Here is a 21,659-nt window from a genome sequence, read left to right as displayed (position 1 = left end):
GATTGAAGTGCAAATGTGTCAAAAAGTAAATCTACTACACACAGTAAGGTACAACTTTGGATAATGTGTGCATATTTGTGCAGTTTTCTTTCTTAGTATCTCATGCACTAGTGCATATGTACCTATATACCTGTACATACACATAGAAATAGTTATGTCTCTGAGTGGCAGCAGAAAATGGCCTCACTGGGTCCTTTCCCCAGAGATGAGTCTTGTACTTGAGCTTACTGCTAAACAACAGGCACTACTGTACATCACTGTGCAGGAACAAAGCAATGCACAAAGCTTCCCATCTCCTGACCTTAAGTCTGTGTGTGTGTGTGTGTGTGTGTGTGTGTGTGTGTGTGTGTTTTTTTTCTTCCACCTCGTATCCGTGTATGTGAGGATAGAGTGCCTACAGGGGTGTCAGTGGAGGTTTAAGATATTCAGCTTGCTGTCAGCACCGACACATTTCTCCCTCTGCACCGCTGCACAGATATGCAAATCCAACCTCCTCAGAATGCAGAGCACCAGATCAGCTTCAATTTATTCCATTCTGCTCTCTCCTTATTTCTGCACTCACCCTCCCTCTCTGTTCTCCTCTGCTCTCTGTTTCTCACCCCCTCTCCTTCTCTCTATGCTGTCTCCGCTCTGTCTTTGGTTTTCTGTTTGGTGTTAGCTGCTCTGTTCATGGCATATGCCCCCGATGAGGAATTGTATGGAGGTGAGAGGATTTCTGCTGAGCAGCTTCAAGGCTTAGTGCAAAGAAGCGCTTCATTCTTTCAATCTAGTACAAGGTACAAGAGGTGCAAGATTGCCTGAGTGTGTGCATTTGAGCACATATACTCTTATGCTTTGTGTGTTTTAGTCTTGGTGTTGTTGAGGATTGTTTGTATTGTGCACACGCAGCAATGTACCTCTTCCCTCTCTCTTGTTAATTACCAGCAATAGAGCAGCAGCAGCCTACATTGCTAGTGGTGAAACACAATTAGTCAGTTGCCAAGCTGCTCTCAAAAAGGCTATCTCACCAACACACAGTGTCATCAGTAATCTAGTCTCAGCATAATCTAAATGCCAATGTCTATCCTCTGTGATCCATCCCCAGCCCACACTACATTTACATTCTAATTAGATGTGGCCAAGGCCGCTTTATAAGGACCCTTTTTAATAACACGGCTGTATTCACCTTTTCAGAGTCCCATTGCGGCTGTAAAAAAGTGGGCTACACTTTATATTTTGTCCCTTTGACATTGTGGCTACTGAGGATTTAAGTAGCTTTTTAAAGCCCTTGGCACCCGAGTGTGTGTAGCCTGACAAGAGGTTTTCTTGTCTCTCGAGGATGAATTGCAAATGCAGTTGTAAGAAATGGAGATGTAGTGTCAATGTAGGCATAAAACATTAACACTACACACATCACACCCAATTTGTCCATAATTAAGCATAAAGGGCATGTAATTCTAGTCCTAGTAGGATGTTTGTTTGAATAAAGACTTTCCTAATATTTTATGTTATAACTGTAGTCACTGAGTTAATGTTTGTTCCATAAAATATCAAATAAAATAGTTCAGACAATGTCACAGTTTTCAAAAGCCCAAGTTAACATGTTCAGATGTCTTCTTTGTCTCGCAAACAGTCCAAAATCCAAAGATATTTAATTATTTATCCCAAAAATGTAAGAAACCCAGCAAATATTCTAATTTGGTGACAACACGTTCTAACAAGAAGATGTGATAGAAGCAAATGTGAAACAAGTGGAACATCTTCTGGATGACTGCTCTCATTTTCACTCTTGCGAATGGGTGGTGAGAGGTCTGATTGGGATACTAGATTTTCTCATCAGCAGCATTTACTTTCATTGCAAACTTAGTTATACCAGATTTTACCAGCTGAGAAGATTACTGAGAAGAGAAGATTGGCAGTTTTTCAAACTTCATAAGTGGAAGTCATAAGTAACTTGTTTGTACTTCAGTGTTTTCGACTTTCGACACAACATAATTACATCAAGGACACCCATTGTCAGGGTGGTGAAAGATCGCTCAAGAGAAGACCTGTTGCCGACCAACATCATGTAAGAAGAGGCTCAGATGTTGTCACAGATGAATGGCGAGCCTATGGACAGGCCCTAACAGATATATATAGATATATACAGGTGCTGGTCATATAATTAGAGTATCATCAAAAAGTTGATTTATTTCAGTAATTCCATTCAAAAAGTGAAACTTGTATAATGTATACATTCATTCCACACAGATGGAATGGATTTCAAGTTTTCATTCCTTTTAATTTTGATGATTATAACTGACAACTAATGAAAACCCCAAAATCAGTATCTCAGAAAATTAGAATATTGTGAAAAGGTTCAATATTGAAAACACCTGGTGCCACACTCTAATCAGCTAATCAACTCAAAACACCTGCAAAGGCCTTTAAATGGTCTCTCAGTCTAGTTCTGTAGGCTACACAATCATGGGGAAGACTGCTGACTTGACAGCTGTCCAAAAGACGACCATTGACACCTTGCACAAGGAGGCCAAGACACAAAACGTCACTGCTAAAGAGGCTGGCTGTTCACAGTTCTCTGTGTCCAAGCACAATAATAGAGAGGCGAAGGAAAGGAAAAGCGCACCCTGGAGAGGATTGTGAAACAAAACCCATTCAAAAATGTGGGGGAGATTCACAAAGAGTGGACTGCAGCTGGAGTCAGTGCTTCAAGAACCACCACGCACAGACGTATGCAAGACATGGGTTTCAGCTGTCACATTCCTTGTGTCAAGCCACTCTTGAACAAGACACAGCGTCAGAAGCTTCTCGCCTGGGCTAAAGACAAGAAGGACTGGACTGCTGCTGAGTGGTCCAAAGTTACGTTCTCTGATGAAAGTAAATTTTGCATTTCCTTTGGAAATCAAGGTCCCAGAGTGTGGAGGAAGAGAGGAGAGGCACAGAATCCACGTTGCTTGAAGTCCAGTGTAAAGTTTCCACAGTCAGTGATGGTTTGGGGTGCCATGTCATCTGCTGGTGTTGGTCTGCTGTGTTTTCTGAGGTCCAAGGTCAATGCAGATGTCTACCAGGAAGTTTTAGAGCACTTCATGCTTCCTGCTGCTGACCAACTTTATGGAGATGCGGATTTCATTTTTCAACAGGACTTGGCACCTGCACACAGTCCCAAAGCTACCAGTACCTGGTTTAAGGACCATGGTATCCCTGTTTTTAATTGGCCAGCAAACTCGCCTGACCATAACCCTATAGAAAATCTATGTGGGTATTGTGAAGAGGAAGATGCGATACGCCAGACCCAACAATGCAGAAGAGCTGACGGCCACTATCAGAGCAACCTGGGCTCTCATAACACCTGAGCAGTGCCACAGACTGATCAACTCCATGCCACGCCGCATAGCTGCAGTAATTCAAGCAAAAGGAGCTGCAACTAAGTACTGAGTGCTGTACATGTTCATACTTTTCATGTTCATACTTTTCAGTTGTCCAACATTTCTAAAAATCCTTTTTTGTATTGGTCTTAAGTAATATTCTAATTTTCGGAGATACTGAATTTGGGATTTTCATTGGTTGTTAGTTTTAATCATCACAATTAAATGAAATAAACATTTGAAATATATCAGTCTGTGTGTAATGAATGAATATAATATCCAAGTTTCACTTTTTGAATAGAATTACTGAAATAAATCAACTTTTTGATGATACTCTAATTATATGACCAGCACCTGTATATAGATGTATGTATGTATGTATGTATGTATAGAGAGAGAGAGAGAGAGAGATTAAGCAATACCTGTCTTACTTCTTCCTTACATTACAACATGTTTAACTCTCTTAATACAGAAGTGCATTATTACCATTAGATTAAGCTGTTTTGATGATTGTGAAGTCTCAGCTGAAAAAATAAACAGTGCCGCTCAACCCCTTAGCTTTGCAACAGTTTACCTGGGCAGTGTTTCTTTATTACAGATTTCTTGTTATGTTCCAGGTTGGTTAAAACTGGCTCCAATATGGCTTCTGAATTATTCTGTGTGGCCTAATGAACTTTGAGCCTTCATGGATTATACATGATGGAGTGCAGTGATATAGAGAAAAATGGAGTGCTGTTATCTTCAGTGAGTCCACTGTTTGAGACATCTCTAAGTTCATTGTTACGCGTGGCTGTTCCGCCAGTGTATGAATGTGTGTGAATGATAGTTTCTGTTTGAGCACTTAGGCTCAGTGTATAAATGTGAGTGAATGGTGAATGCAGATGTAGTGTAAAAGCGCTTTGAGTGGTCGAAAAAGACTAGAAAGGCGCTATACAAATACTCATTGACAAATTTAGAGTCTTGGAAACATTAAGGCAAATCAGAATCAGGACTGGTTTAGAGAAAATCTTGTCTTTCTCTAGTAGAAGCCTAGATAGTAGTAGTGGATTGTGATAGTAGTAGTCATAGTCAGAAGATGGATCCAGTAAACATCTTTCCATATTGTTGTTTTTCTGTGGGATCTTAGTCAGGACAAAGGAACGCTTAGACACAGATTTATTGGGAAATGCAGAACAGATCAATTAAACAGAGAATTCCTGCCCATGATCTTACACTATGTTTATACTTTAAACTAGAAGTGAAACAATGCAAATAATTGATTTTACGTTCAGCTGCAGCTCTCCTGTTGTCTCCAGCTGACTTGTAAATGAAAATCAGAACACGGTGGCCGTGAAAATAAAATCTACTTGAAAGGAATAAATAATAAAAAAATCACCACATACCGCCTCAAAAAATATTCTTCCAAAAGGCAAAATGAAGTGATGAATTAAATCCTTATGAAATTTTCCAAAACCATATTTGTCAAATCCTGAGCGCTATTTGCAAAATATCTGTTAGTAACTAGCGGGAATGTGTTGCTATATATAAAGTATTTCCCATGATGCTTTCTCAACACTGCTGAGCTCCAGTCTTCTCAGTAACAAACTGTTCTGCAGCTTATTGTAAGAGCATCTAAGAGAAGTGATTGATAAGCTGTGAGGCTCTGGTCCTGTGGTCTGTTAGGGAACATCAATAGAGGCAATAACCGATAGATCTTCTTGCTCAGTCATTACAGGTTTTCCAGTAATTGTTCTTGGAGAAGCCAGAGTGAGTTTTTCTTCTAAACTGGCAATGTTTAACTAACAGCATTCTTCAAAAGAAAGGGTCAGGTATCAGTGGTGCCATGACAGAGTAGGACATGTAACACATGGCTTCCAGAAGGAATATCCATCTGCTCAGTCATTTGTATTCACCAGGACCTGCTATGTGAGCAAATGCCATGTAAAAATAGAAAATCTCAGAATCTCCACTCCTGTCACATCATTTGTTCATAACAATTTATCGCTTGGTGTGTCCGTTACTTACAAAAGTTGCTTAAATAATAAATCAATCAAATGAGCCTCAATAGCAAGCATTGATAACAAATGAGAAAATTTGATTCTGCAGTATTCCCCTGCATAATGCAACATCACCCAAGGATTGTCGTACACTAGAAATTAATTGTTATGAAGATTTGTTATCATGGTGTTACTGCCTGGCCCAAGGCTGGCAACAAAAAGGAGGCCTCACACAGATAATAGGAACAAAAGTGGTTTATTTAACTCAAACTAACAAACAACTTAACTAAGTTGATGGCATGGGTAGATATGAGGAACATCAGTCATGTCAGAAGTGTGTGGATGAGAATGAAGTGTAATGCATGTTGGTGGGTGCAGCAAATTAAACAAAGGAACAAAGGCTGGGGTTGAAGCAGCAGGCCAGCAGAGAGAGTGATTTCTAGAAAGGCAGCCCTTTTATGTCCTCTAGGAAGCCCAACCCAGATGGGCAGGTAGATGCACTGGACCCTCCCAGCTCTACCTACAAGCCACACCCAGAATCTGCAAAACAGAAGACATACAGGCAGGCAGACTGGGGAAGTCATCACACCCCCACCCTTAAGATTGGGGTCCTAGGTAGGATCCCCAAAAATCAGCCAGAGCTTCCCAAATAAATATCCAAACACAATTCTTGACAACAATGAAAGATCTTAATCAAATACATTCTGATACATTAATGTTAACATGTGAATGTCCTTACAACCTGCAGACAGTGCCATGTCTTGAGCCATGAAGCCACCCCCCTCAGCAACCTTGGTACCTAAGAAGCATTTAAGAGGGAAGAGAGCAACAGAACTAAAGAGACACTGCAGGGAGGAAAAACACAAGTTATCTTACACAGACACTGCTTGAGACAGGGCATCAGCCACTGTGTTCTCAGCACCCTTTACATGTCATATGTCTAAATGAAATGGCGGAAGACACCTTTGCATAAGTCGTTGATTTGGGTTTTGGAGTGAGTGGAGAAAAGTTAGAGGATTGTGATCAGTGTAAACCACTAAAGGACTTACCCTACCACCCACATAAACCTCAAAATGTTGCCGTGCCAGTGCTTCCTTTTCAATGATAGAATAATTCAACTGATGCGAGTTGAACTTTTTAGAAAAGAAACTCACCGGGCAGTCAACACCATTTTCATTAGCCTGCATGAGTACAGCACCAGCTCCCACCTTACTAGCATCCACATACAGGGAGAATGGGTGGTCCAACTGTGGGGCTGCTAGAACAGGGGAAGAACATAACAAAGACTTGACAGACTCAAAGGCCTCTTGACAGGAGAGAGAACAATCAAACTTAACGTTTGGGCTAAGAAGAGTAGTGAGTAGAGCTGCAACTGTGGAGAAGTTCTTACAAAACCCACGATAGTAACCCACCATGCCCAAGAAACGGGACAGTTCCTTCTTGGTGGTTGGAACAGGGAACTGGTCAACTGCCAACACCTTCGCTCTTACTGGACACACCTGCCCTTGCCCAACTACTTTGCCCAGATAGGTGGCTGATGCTTTAGCAAACTCACATTTTGCCAGATTAATGGTCAGACAAGCCCAAGCCATACGGTCAAACAAAGCCTGTATACGTTTGAGGTGATCCTCCCAAGAGTCACTGCAAATCACAACATCATCCAAGTACACAGCACAACCCCTCAGTCCTGACACCACATTGTTCATTAGGCGCTGAAAGGTGGCTGGAGCATTTCGTAAACCAAATGGCATAACAGTGTAAGAGTAAAGACCACTTGGTGTTACAAAGGCAGCTATCTCCCTAGCCCTAGGTGAACCTGCCAATAACCTAAATAATGACCTAATAAAATATAATATATAAATAAATATAAAATAAAACCTAATAAAATAATGAACCTGCCAATAACCTTTCAGTAGGTCAAATTTACTGACAAACTTAGCAGAGCCAACCTGATCGACACAATCCTCCATACGTGGTAATGGAAAAGAGTCAGGCTTGGTCACTTTCTTTACCAGTAAGCATGGAGAAGACCAACTAGATGCACAAGGTTCTGCTATGTTATTTTCCACCATATATGTGACTTCTGCTTCTAGATTCTCACGCTTGTCTGGGGACATACGATAAAAGCATTGCTTGACTGGTTGGGCATCCCCCACATCAATATCATGCTCAATAAAGTGGGTGCGAGATGGAATATCTGCAAACAGACAGGGATAACCTTTAATTAGGTTCACCAACTGTGTACGCTGTGGTTCAGGTAAATGCTTCAACATTACATCCAGTGACCAAAATTACCACTGTTATCAGTATTATCGGGGGGTAGTGTTAAAATGTGCTGAAATTGTTCCAAAAAAAAGACAAACCATCACAGTTTCCCAAGTCCCATGCATGATTATGCATTGAGCTCAAAAAAAAAAAATACAACCAAACTTCAGAAAGGTTGAGTAATCTCCAGAGCGCTGTCACTGCCCTCTATCATGTTGTCATTGATCCAAAGAAAAGCCTCTGGGAGACTGTTGCTAACTTTGGTTGATGTTGGACAGTATTTACCAAGAGTTTTTCAAAGCGCAGGAATTAAACACTGTTTTAATGTTAATCAAAATTTGTAACAGTAATACTAACCATCAGGAATTTTACACTGGTTTATCATTAAACCGGTAACTGTTTCTTCTAGAGCTGAAACGATTCATCGATTACATTGATTAAATCGATTATTAAAATGCATTGATGCATTGAGGCTTTGTTTAATCCATATAACTATATAGTACACTGTTTTGCACGGACATTTATTACTGTCGCACATCACATTTACCTGTGGGAACACATTGATTATGAAGGCGCTGTTTGCAAAGTGGAGGAAGAGAGAGACTAGCGAGGGACAAAGAAGAAAGTGTCCAAAGTATGGGATTATTTTAAGCTAAAAGAAAACGACAACTCTGTAATGTTACAGTCTGTCTACTGTAAAACAAAACTTATGTGGCCTACCCTACCGCAACAGCACGACGGCACGTGATCAGAAAGCACCTGATGTTCTGCCAGCGGACCACAGACAAGGTAACAGTAACAGCAACTTTAGCATTTAACTGAAATCATGATTGATTGTTGAGTTGAAGGCTAGCCAAAGTAAGCCGCAGTCCTCAGCTGATAATGTATACACATGCGTTTGTTGTTCTCCTGGTTGGGCCGTGAGTTTGGGTCATAACGTCACAGTCATGAGTTAACTGGGAGCTGCTTAGTATATCTTGTATAACACACGGGTGTTGTTTGTGTTGGTAAAGCAGTTGTCTGGTTGTTGATGTTGTTGGTCTGATGTTTGCTGTATGACACACTATAAATTCTCGAAAGGACTAATAAATATCTATCATCTATCAACGTAGACAGTTGATCCCATTACCGGGGTTGGGGGCCACGCCGCTACCAAGCAAAAGTACTTCTTAAACAATGCATCGATGAATCAATGAAATAATCTATAGAAGTTTTGAGTACTAAAATCATCGTTAGCTGCAGCCCTAGTTTCATCCATACTGAACACTTTATAGATTAAAATATAAATCTTGATTAACAGTGGCCATTTTGGCCACAAGTGGCAATAACGAGATAATGGGAAATGCTTACAGTTAGTTTAAACAACGCGCATTCAGTCTGTGAGCAACTTTGTTTATTATGACTAAAGAAAGAAGCTTAAATTTCTCTTCTGTGCACTGTGTAGTCTCAAGCTGCCACGGATGTGTTTTGGGGGAGCTTAGGGTAGAAACGCCAGTACATTATTATTAAAATCCCATGAACATAATAACAAAAAATTATGATGAATATTAATTTCTTAAATTTCAGGGGACTAAATAGATTAAATAAATTTTGTACTTTCCAGGATATCTGATTGGCTGTTGACAGTCAATGACTCCAAAAGGTTCAATCATGTCCAGCATTGTTTCGCTGATAGACTTTAAACTGTTCACACATCAGCAGAACTTTAATGGTTGTTCAGCTTCACAGGAATAACGCGATTTTTGGGAAGTTGTTTACGTTGTATGTTTGCAGTATGAATGTGGGGTATGAGAGAGGGAAAGACAATTGCTAGAGCCAAGTGCATAGAGATGGGAGCCATGACATCAGGTGAGAGGAGAATCATTTTTATGTCCAGTACATTCAGCATCAAATTTGTGTTGTGGCCTGTAAATATAACCCAGAGATGGGGACTCCAGTTTGAGACTCGGACTGGAGTCCAACTTAAGCCGCACACACAGTGACTTCAGACTCGACTTGAGACTCGTTCTCAGAAGACTTCAGACTCAACTCGGACTCGAGGTGCGGGATTCGTGAACAATGTTTATTTTTAGAAAAAAACGTCTGATGAGCTTGCTGTTATTCCCCTCCCTCCATTACCTATATCCTGCCTACGTTACACATAGTATCAGCTGAGCTGCACGCGGCCGCAAGTGAGAGAGCTGCTGTGCAAATCATCTTAAACTTTGGCTTTAAAACTTCATACAACAAGGCCCAAACAAAGAAGCTCTGAACGCAAAATAGGTTAGTAACCTGAGGTTAGTAAACATGTTTATCTCAGCATTGGTCATATAACGTCAGCTTTCTTCTTGCTTTAGCTGCGACCTACGAGAGGTCAACTCCGACTGTCGTTCGTTATGAAGAGATGAATGAAAAACTTGTGGTAGCCTAGTCGATTAACGTAATCATTTACGTCCCGCTGGCTGCCATCGCGTTAATTTTTAACGTTTGCTGCAAACAGGTTACATGTTTAAGTAAAAAACAAGATGTAAGTAAAAAACAGGTTACAGTTACAGAATTCCTTATAGCTGTGCAGTTTTATAAGCAGCCTGGATTGAACGCAGTAGGTGATACAACATTCATTATAACTACAAGTGACTTGAAACTTGACTTGGACTCTTGCTCAGAGACTTGAGACTTGACTTGGACTCTTGCTCAGAGACTTGGACTCTTGTGAGCATATCTGATATAACTTGACCGTAACTTGGAAAAATGTTGACGTTTTAAAATTATAACCACATTGTCAGCAGTATCCTAAGTAATAATCATCAACCAAGGTTGCATTTGTTTTGGAAACTGAACCACAGTACCGCTCCCTGATGTATTTAGTTTTACACAAAGAATAGCCTCCAGCATGTAATCAATCAATTCAAGCTCACACAATTAGATTGATTACTGTCAACAGGCTTCTTTTTCCACAAAATAATCACAATTTGTTTTGTTTAACTTTGTAGTGTAGGAAAAGGTATTAAACCATGAAATATAAGACATTTATACACTAAAGCAAACTGTTTGGTGTTGGATTCTATGCTTTTCCAGCATAGAATTGTAGTTTATTGATAGCAACACGCTGCTTGGCAATGAAACATTTACAAAGATCCACATTTGGGAGTTGACCAGAACAACTGAAGTCTTGCGTTAACTGCCAATAAGCAGTTGAAGTTTGCACCTCAACGGAAAGCCCTTAAACTCTGAGGTTGTTGAGGATCAACACATTCAGATTTTACCTGGTTGTCAGGCTGTGTGAACTGCAAACTCTCTAAATACAAGCTTCACTTCATAACCTACAAGGCCAATATATACATCAAAGACAAAGTGCTGCTCTGAAACTCTAAAGGCAGTGAAAAACTGCTTTTCAATTAAAGGACTGATTAAAGGAGCTGCCAAATTAACTCAAAGATCAATCTTATTTTTTTCAAGTGGAACAAAATCAGTTAAATCAGTTAATAGGGAGGTGTGGGCAGATTATAATGCAGCAGATAAAATACATACCACAAATAGTAGCCAGTAGGTTTTCTTCCTGAAGGAAATTTTAAATTTCTATTAATTATCAAAAATGTTCTGAATAAAAGACCACATACTGTCTTCTGTATCAAAAAAGTAGAAAAAGTCTTTCATAATGAACTGATAGCAGGCACAATATATGTTCTAGTTTGCATTGAATTTTGGAAGCACTGATATAAACCTGTTGTCACCAACTCCTCACTACTCCCCATCCGCCGAACAACTAGCACTACCTTTGCTGTCCCCGACTTGTCAGACACTGGTTCTGTAGCGTAGAGTTGTGACGAACTGTCATGTGCGTGACTAAACCGGTTCAGCAGCTCGCTGTTGGTTGAAGAAATCACTCAGCCATTACAGCCCCTCAGTGTCTGTGAAAACAGCTTCAGGCAGGGAGGTTTGGACCAAGAGATGGAGAGAGACTGTTTTCTCTGCAGTGGGAAGCATGGTTCATGCTTCTCCCTAACCCCTTGCAAACAGCATGCCAACACAAGTCTCAAACAGCACCTTCTCTATCCACTTGTAAATTCACCAGCTTGGCAGCACAGGAAGGGAATGTAAATTAGGTGTGACTAACAGCAAGATGGGAATCCATCTCCCCCTCCCCTCTTGCTGTTCTCCCCTGGCTACCGGGGTTTTTGTACACATCCACTTTCTCGCAGTGCTCAAGGCTGTCGGCTTGGTTTCACATGCAGAATGACTTCAGCTGGAGGTGTGCTAAGATGAGGCCAGATAAGGAAAAGAAGATAAAAGGGCAGTGTTGCTGAGCTGAAACTAGAATGAAGGCTTTTTTAAAAACCTATTAGATTTATCATGAACTGGACCAGTTGTGCTTACTGAAATATGGGAAATACAACTGCCAAGTATGATTTCTCAGAAACATTTTAGCTGTATTGACTGCAGCAAGCTTTGTTAACATAGGTATTCTAAATTATGTTAACGGATAAGGCCTGCAATAATTTTGTTATTAATAAATTAAACATCTGTTTTAAGGTCAAATGTTGGGCCCTACCCAATCCCATGATGGAGCTGGTTTACACAAATGCACAACATGACTTTAATCACAAATGATCAGTTTTAGAAAACATACGTGTACATCAAAACATATTTATATATAGCTGACCTTTCATTTGCCGCTTGTTATAATTGGAATAAATTATGCCAGAGAAATACGGCAAAGAGTCAAACGAGTACCAACCAACCCTAGTTTCCCCTAGACAGGGACACAGAGACAAGGTCAGGCTATATAATGACATCATACCAAATGCAAAATTCATGTTTGTTTGTTTGTTTTTGTTATTAATCTGAATGGCATAGCGGTAGACTCCTTGTTTAAAGATGAAACTATTCATTTGTGACTACTTTTCATGAATGTTTTCTTTGTGAATAATTGGGCTTAGGGCTGAGTGCCTTTAGAGTAACACCAGGTTTATCTATCACACCCCCCAAAATAAGCGTGTGAACTGAAGATTCATCAGTTCATAAGAGCTTTCCTATAAAATTCAGATGTGTAAAATGCACTGTTGCAAAATGTGTCGTCCCATCTATTTCTTGACACCATGCTCCTTAGTTTCAGATTGTTAAAGCTTTTTCACCCTGAACTTCTTTTTACTCTCCTGGCAGTATACTTGTGATAGTCTCTGAATTGGTTATTGTGGGAGCCCAGTGGGAATCGATGTAACAGATACTGTTGAAGGTGTTACATTCAATCACAGAGCTTGTGGTGCTCCACTTTTAACTTTCTTTTCTGTGTCATCATTTGTAGGCATGAAGTAATTTCCTTATGTCAAAGTGTGTCATCAGACAGTGTATCAACATGTGGTTAAAGTGTATATGCATAGCTGTTCTAGGTTTATTATCCAGGTGCATTGGGACCAGTGTGTAATAAAAAGATGGAATACAAAATTCAGCCTTTTTATTCTTCAGTGCGTAGGCAGCTACTCTCACAGAAAGAGAAACAGCAACCAGCCAATTATTCTTGTGATTATTATTGCAAGGATGAGGATGGGCCTGCATGTTATTGATGTCAGGGAGGATGTCAATGGACCTCTATTTCAGTCTAATAAATACTCTTTGCACTACTGCCCCTGGATTTTCAAGGGATTATGTGAGTGCATTTTCCATCAGTGATGAGCTGTATTCTCCCATTACGTGTAATGGGAATAGCACGCATGCAGTCATATCTGTGAATATGTAAGGAGAGTATCCAAGTGTAGTGTCTGTGTGGCTGAGTGTGTGTTCAGGAGTGTGTTTTACGGTATTGATGATGGAGAGCTAGCCCTCTGCAGACAACCTGTGCTTATTTTATGGCCTCCTCCCCAGCTGCAGCATGTGGGCAATAAACCTTTCTCCAGCAATCTCCAAACAGTGCAGCAATCAATGGGAAATTATCTCAGCCAATCGATGGGCCAGCCTTTCTATTTCTCCTCTCTCTGCCTCTCTCGCTGTCCTCCTATCTGTATCCCTTTCTCCCAGCACCCCTCCCTCTCTCCCTCCCTCTCCTCATCCCTTCTGTCTCATTTTTGCTGTCTCTCTGTTTTTTCCACCCACTCCTTCACTCACCCCCCCTCCCCCACTTTTACTTGCATTCCCTCCAGCTCTCTCAGCTCCGCAGCACCTTTTCTGAAATGCGACAGCTCAGCAGCTCCCCAGCCATTAGCAAAAGTCGCCTTCACCCATGGAATATGTAACATTGCTGGATTGACTCTCCTGGTGAATATAATGAGTCTGACTTGTTCATACAACCAAAGAATGCTCCCTATGACAGTGCCCGCTTACTGTACTCCACTGTTGTTGTTGTTGTTGTTGTTGTTGTTGCTGCTGCTGCTGTTGTCCTTGGTCCTTCGTGGACAGTTGAACAGTACCTCATTATCTCCATGTTTCACTTAAAGCAACATTATGTAGTAATGTTATCTTAAAATAACCGCTTCAAAATCATTTTGATGGTACAGTGACTTGTAATAGGGTGAATGGCGTCTCTGTCATTGTCACTCTGTCCTGTTGCATTAGAATCCCGTGCAGGAAACCTTTTGTGACAACTGTGTAATGGTTTAGGACACCACATTACACACCAACAAGACTCTTCTGTAAGCTAACCATAAGAAGAAGCTAGCTTGGTATTCTCAGTATGGATATTGTGGCAAAAGCTTCGAAGAGACAGAAGATGTTGTCAGAGGAAGAGAAAAAGAGAGAATGATCGAGCAAGAGACCGGACAAGAGTAAATATCAGACTGACTTTTCCTCGATGTGAGCTAAAAGAGCTGATGGGCTGCAAGACAGATGCCAAGCTGGCATTCTTTCTGTGTTCACAGTTGGATTAGTAAGTAATATTAGTATGTCTTGTGTTGTCGCACTTGTTTGATGTTTGGCTGTACAAGAAAAATTGTGGACTTGTTAGCTGTACCCGTGTACAGCTGTCCTTATTTACAATAGCAGTGAATTAACATTACACTATGAAATGATACAGGTGCCAACTCACAAACATTTTGCTTTAAATGTGTATTTTATTACTTTTAGGAAATTGCCTAAAGGTCACTTCTCAGTTCAACAGTTGCATAAGAAAACTACTATGTAATTTCCAACATTCAGTCCTTTAAAGGTTCAGTGTGTAAGATTTAGTGGCATCTAGTGGTGAGGGTTGTGAATTGCAACCATCTTTCCAATCTACCACTGCCCCCTACCCTTTCAAAGGTGTCTCTTCTGAGACAGCAGAGAGTAGCCAGTCAAGAAATGAGGTTTCTTTAGGTAGATATATTAAGTAATTATATTTACTTAATTATTCAGTAAGCCCATATATTATTGTGACTTGGTCACTGACAGATAACATGGAAAATGTAAGTCAACAGTGTGTAACATTGTCACTGTTTCTGCACCACATTATAAACCACACATTAGATTCTACATTTATATTTATTCATTTAGCTGACGCTTTTATCCAAAGTGATTTACAATTGCTATATATGTCAGAGGTCGCACACCTCTGGAGCAACTAGGGGTTAAGTGTCTTGCTCAGGGACACATGCTACAGTGGACTTGAACCCGGGTCTCTCACACCAAAGGCATGTGTCTTATCCACTGTACCATCACCACATATAGATAAGGTTTATACAAACATTGACAAGGGAAACACATTAATTCTCTCTGTGATTATGTATCCTCGCCAAAACTGCTGGCTATCAATAATATCTGGCCCGCTGCCAGATTATGGTGCTTTGATAGTGGCAAAGAATATAAATAAACAATAAATACTTTGACAACAACAGTTACTCACATAATCACTTCCTCTTTAGTGGTTTTGCCTACAAAATAAAAGTGTGAGAAGTTTGTTTACTGTAATGCTATATTTGGAGTTGAACTGAGCTTTTACTTTGAGATTCTGAATGACATTAAAAGAGTCTGTAGCCTGCTTGATACAACTTTGAAAGAGCCGTTAGAGAACGTGATTCCCCTAAATGTCCTCTGCCTGGAGATACTGGGAAAATTGTCCGTAGGTTTATGGATGTGGATCAAACACAGAAAAAAAAACATTGCAGCACATGCCGTGATCTGAGAAACATTTACTGGAGAATCTATTTGTTGAAGAGAGAAAAAAAAAATCATTCCGAGGTGGGATCGAACACTCAACCCTTGCAAGTCCTGCACTTTACATACTGAGCTAACCAAACAACATGTCAATAAAAGTCAATATAATGGCTTTTATTCTCATCCACCATCTAATGATTCAAAACTTGTGTCTGCACTGAGGTAGAACAAGAAGAACGTAGAGACGAAAAGCACTCTGTAGCGCTGTTTGTCCGTTTTCAGCTACTGTAGAAACATGACAATGCAACATGGCGACATCCATGGAAGGGGGTGTCCGCGGTTATGTAGATATTAATGGCTTATTCCATTCATAAGGTAATAAAAACATAATGGTTTATTATGTAAGGTTTTTACACACCACTGAAAACATAGTTATGGATCTTAGATTGCATTTCTGTCAATAGATCCTCAGAAATATTACACACTTGAACCTTTAAAGGGAGAGTAAATGATTCTGAAAAAATTATTATTGAGGTTGATATTTGAACTCAACTGCCAAACAAATATACCCCTCCCTTCAGTGCTTCCTCCGCCCTTGTTGGTTTGGTTTTCTGGCCATAACTCTTATGGTTCACTCTCGCCGCTTACGTTTGTAAGCCACCTGCCAACTGGCTGGTGAACATAGTGGAGCATGGCTAAAGAGCCAGATATTTTTCTGTGGAGTTGAAGACAAAAACAGAGTGAATAGCGAACTTACATTTGGCAGGTGGCACTGACTTTGAATATGCTAATGTTGCCCCTTGTCTGCTGGAAGTATGAATAGGTAACTGTTTAACCACTTTACAACGGCAGCATTGTGTTTACAGCTTTGTGTAGTATTGTGGTTTAAATGTATTTTCTCCTGTTCATTTTTGCAAACCAAACATGTCTGATCTTTCACTTCAATAGGGTTAATACTCCTGGCAAAATGTATTTTTAGAAGTATTTTTATTTTTATTTCAGCATCCTTGGCTTAAAGTTGAAGAGGTTTTATTATGCTATGATGCATATGGAGCTAACACAGTATAACTGCTAAATGCTCATTCAGTGAGTGCTTGACTTATATAATCAGTTTCTCTTCATATATGCTGATACACAGCATTGCACAGAAATGTCATTGTGTCATGACAAGGAAAACTGCCAGAGCCAATTTTCCACAATACTGACTCCAACGCACACTCACACAACACCCAAATGGAAGCAAGAAGGGGCTGAACAAGTTAGAGGAGTTGAAGCAATAGTGCATTTCTCAGAAAATAAAGTCTGCTTATGCTGGCACAACACCACTTTGACTCCAGTCCTTCGGAGTTCAGCTGCCATCATGTATTTTATGATGTAGTTATTGGGGCCTTAACATGTAATATTTATTTCCCCCTAAAATGTATGCAAGATTGGAACTACTCTTGTCTGGTGAATGTGTCAAAAAAAGCTTTTTTAACCTATGATGCATTTCTGTTATTCTGTCCTGTTGGTGGATTTATCATTAAACTAATCTTGAATAAATTTTTGGCTACATTCACCCAAAAATTCCAGAGGTGTTTCCACACCTAAACAGCACTTGCTCCTGGCAGAACAGGCAGACACTGACAGCCATTCAGACAGGCTTGGAAATGGTGAGCAAACAGCACTTCTCCTAAACACCTTGTTAATGCTGCTACTACCCACAGAGTTCAGCCATAACGTGACAACATGAAAAGAAAGCACAAGTGACAACCACCACCCCTGCCTGTCACACTTATATCATTTTTTCCCTTGCCTCAGCCATGGAGAAAACAGCCAGCTAATGTGGTGGCTTGACAAGCAGGAGACTTGTGTTAGGCAGCGAGACAGAGAGTTATTATTTGCCTTGCAGTTAAGGACGGGGTCAACACAGGTTATCAAAACCCAGCCCAGGTTGCTCTGCACAGAAAAAGACAAAGCAGCAGAACATAGTTTGGGAGAGTGAGCTGTAATGAAGGGATTTGAAATGTGAGTGATATTGGGAATGCTGTATTGAGAGAGAAAGGTGTCAGTTACAGTAGATGAGAAGGTCAGCTCCGGTCAGTAGCTGCAGGGGTTTTGTTTATTCACCATAGCTACAAGCATTTATATAAATAGCCACTTGATAAATCCCTCTTTGAGATTCTCAGCTGTTTTCAACATTCTCATCTCAGGTTCACATGAATTAGTGAGCAATAAATTATAACCTTAGAAATTCTCGCAACAATGGAGGCTACTGTTTAATGGACATGTCTGCTGATCAGCAAGTTTGTGCAGGTGCTGTTAGCTGGCTCTGCTATATAATCAAAACAAATATATTAATGAAGAAACCCTTGACTGTTACATTCTTGGCAGACTAAGAAACATGCACAGACATTAACATTCCTTGAATAAATCAAAGGGGAGTGGACTGAGAAACGATTGTTTAGTGTAATGTTAATTAGTTACTACTGACGGCACATTTCCTGCTTTCTGTTGGTTTTGATTGTTCTGCTTACACCAAGTAAAATCCCATCAGACTGTTGCTGCTGGTGGTTTCAAATTAAGACAGCTGATAAAGGTGTTCCACAAGGATCAGTATTAGGCCGCCTACTATTTACTGTGTACATAAATAATTTTTACTTTCCAGCTGAAAATCATTGCAGTGTCTATTTTTATGCTCATGATAACTTGTATGCCATCGGCTTATCCACTATCTGATCCCACACCTATTTATCTGAGGGATTAGTGTATGTATGAATGCAATGACAGTTTTGGAGGACTGAATTGTCTTGCTGTAATGTTGTATGTATGTATGTAATTGGTGCATTAACTTGTACCTCAGTATTATTCAGTGTTAGTGTTTTAACTACAGCATATAAAGACATCATTTGTATGTGTGGCCTCTGTTACTATTATATTATACCGAATGTACATCTTTATTGTTGATGGACACCTTAATTTGCTGCCAACAAAGGCTGTGGCTAACCGCACTTTGGCGTGGAATTACAGGCTTCATCATCTCTTTGTCACTCTCTCTCTCTCTCTCCACTGTCTATCCACGGCCACCTCTAATCAGCGGGCCTTGAGCTTTCAGAAAGGTCACTCTGTCCCTTTGATGGTGTTTTGATTCATCCCTTCCTCTTTTCTCCCCTCCCACCCTTCCCTTTCACCTCCTTTCTCTCACAGGGAAGCTGGAGAGTCACTACCACCAGGGTGCCAAGAAGGGGCTCGTCCCATTAGCTGCAGAGTGACGTCAAGAGGAGAAACTGAAGAGGAAAAACAATCTGATCTCACGGGAACATGGAAAATTGTGTTTCCAAAAGAATGGCTACATACTCCACTGGTTTGTCTCTACATTGGATTAGTTGTCCATGATGACATATCATTTCCAGCTGAATATTGTATGCAGTACATGATGTATAATCATTCTGACAAATTTCTACATTTTGCTTTGTCTCCATTCGATTGTTTGCAGAAATAAAAAGACCCTCAGGTTTCATTTTGTGCTTCTCTTATTCCGATTTAGATGTGTTAATAAATAAGAATGCAATCTTCTAGAACATGTTATGATGTACTGGTTTCTCAAAGCACTAGAGATAAACTAATACAAATGTCTTGAATATGTTTTAATTTTCCCATTTTCAGAGACAACAGAGAAAAATATTTTAGCTTTACCACAAGAGAAATCATGTTCTACTCTCCTCGTCATCATGGGCAGGCCTGTCATTATCCTTCTCACACCTAAGACCATATTTAGGCCCCATTCACACTACTCCGTTTTAGTTTACAAACGGAGAATTTAAACGAATATGATCTCCGTCCACACCAGCGTTTTAGCTGCGTTTTGGAGTTGATCTCTGTCTACATTAAAACGACTGAAAACGCACAGCCAAGGCCCTTTCAGGTACACTGGGCATGCGCCTGCTAGTGTAAACAGGAAGTAGATGGTCTATTCCGTAGATACAGAAGATTTGGCGAAAGAATAAATAAATACAGACGAAGCATCAGACCATTTTTTTAATTTTTCTTTTTTTTTGCATGCACCAATAACGAGCTGGGACTGTTATGAATGTAACATAGGAGTGTGGCGCGGGAAAACAGACCGGGAGTCGTTGCAAAGTAGCCTAAACGGTGACATGCACAGTACAAGGGTAGGCAAATAAGTGTTATTTGCACCGTACATAATATTTTAATAAAAATACATGTCAATACATGTCAAAAACCCGGTCAGAAGCATCGTGTTTCTGCTTTGCAAGAGCCGAGCGTGAGCGGCTGCGTCATCGTTTCTAAGCGTTTCACAATTAAAACGAAGACCTTTTGCTACGTTTGCACCTCCTGTCCAGACTACAACGATGAAAACGAAGACCTAAAACGGAGAAGTTTGGAAACGCTGCCGACCCCGTTTTGCGTTTCAAAACTCTGGAGGGCGTTTTAGTGAAGACGGGACAAAACGGAGGACTTTAGAAACGATGACGCAGCCGCTCATGCTCGGCTCTCTGATTGGGTCTTGCAAAGCAGAAACACGATGCTGCTGACATCATATTTTTATTAAAATATTCTGTACCGTGCAAATAACACTCATCTGCCTACACTTGTACTGTGCATGTCGCCGTATTTACTTTGCAACGACTAACCAGTCTGTTTTCTGACGCCACACTCCCGTGTTACATTCAGTAACAGTCCCAGCTTGTTATTGATCCATGCAACAACAACAAAAAAACTGGTCTGATGCTTCTGTAACTACCGAATGGACCATCTGCTTCATGTTTACAGTGGCACGCGCATGCCCGGTGCAACTGAACGGGTCCTAGCTGTGCGTTTTCAGTCTTTTTAATGTAGACGGAGATCAACTTCAAAACGCAGTGGAAACGCTGGTGTGGACGGAGATCGTATTCGTTTTAATTCTCCATTTGTAAACTAAAACGGAGTTGTGTGGATGGGGCCTTAGAGTAACAATAGCTCTGTGTCAAAAAACAGAGCCTTCTCATTAATTTCAATGAATGCTGTTGCATTGGCACAGCAGGGGGGAGGACGCAATGGGCTCCAGCAAAAAATGCAGGGTTGTCCAGCAAAAAAGTTGATCCTGGCTCATCAGCATAATCCCAGCAATGCACTGTTTAGACTAATGAAATACATGCATGTGCACATTCCACACTTTTTTGTGTCTTAACTTTAGCATTGTGCTAATTCGGTTGTTTACTTCACAAGCATTAAACAGAAGGAGAAAATTATTTCTGCCATGATAACCTTTCAGAGTTGGAAAATCTGATCTGATCTGAAAGTCCTTAGACTCATGGACTTTTTATTTGACCTGCATTTCTTGGAAGGCATTTCATCTACTCTCTACCTGTGGCGTTATGACCACACTGAGGAAAATCCAGGGGAGTCCAGCACAGGAATGGCGGTATACCCGCCATTGGCAATACAAACTACTGGAGAGGTACATGAGTGTAAATACATTTAATGGCTATTGCAGAATACCAGCCATGAATACTATCAGTATTATTTTATGAAATTGGGATTGATAAAATCTCAAGGATTATTGTGGATCTAGTGTGCCATGTTGTGGGCAGTGCAAAGTTATTTCTCCACAGATATTATTAGCGGCAGCTTTTTTTCCCCCTCAGCTATTAATTCCACTCTTGTTAATCACAAAGATGATGAAGAAGATTTAACATGATTGTACATCACAATTGTTGTATTAACTTAATTTACCATATTAAGATGAGAAATCCTACAGGATTACTCCAGATTTTTCGCGCTGTTGACTGTGTTATATTTCCACTATATTGCTCACTTTTTAGTGCTTTTGAAAGTCTTTTTAAAAGTCTTGTATAAATTGCCGTGACCAGTTATTTACTTTACAGTTTTATTTACAATAGTTTGGAATGGCATGGATTAAGCCTTCTTTTTAAAAGGGTTATCAGAGTCATGGAGGACTAGTACATAATGTCAGCGTATTCACTTCCTTTAAAAACAAAGCCCAACATGCACAGTCTGCTGCCTCTGAAATTATTCATTTTGACTTATTAAA

The 21,659-nt window shown here is 40.2% G+C and overlaps 1 protein-coding gene across 2 annotated transcripts in view; it reads left to right on the top strand.

Moving 5' to 3' along the window:
- trip4 (thyroid hormone receptor interactor 4) overlaps nucleotides 1-19,124 on the top strand; it is a 76,352-nt gene extending 57,228 nt beyond the window's left edge. For both annotated transcript variants that reach the window (XM_038701799.1, XM_038701796.1), the window contains exon 13: nucleotides 18,812-19,124. In XM_038701799.1, the coding sequence (XP_038557727.1) occupies nucleotides 18,812-18,876 (65 nt within the window). In that variant the 3' untranslated portion in view covers nucleotides 18,877-19,124. The remainder of the gene's footprint in view (nucleotides 1-18,811) is intronic.
- Nucleotides 19,125-21,659: the final 2,535 nt, after the last annotated feature.

Source organism: Micropterus salmoides, unplaced genomic scaffold, assembly GCF_014851395.1.
Source record: "Micropterus salmoides isolate LMB-PRFRI ecotype aquatic unplaced genomic scaffold, ASM1485139v1 Ms_hic_scaffold_6, whole genome shotgun sequence".
In the NCBI taxonomy this organism is placed as follows: Eukaryota; Metazoa; Chordata; class Actinopteri; order Centrarchiformes; family Centrarchidae; genus Micropterus; species Micropterus salmoides.
Note: the sequence above shows the minus strand (reverse complement) of the source record. Positions and strands in the feature narration are given on the sequence as shown.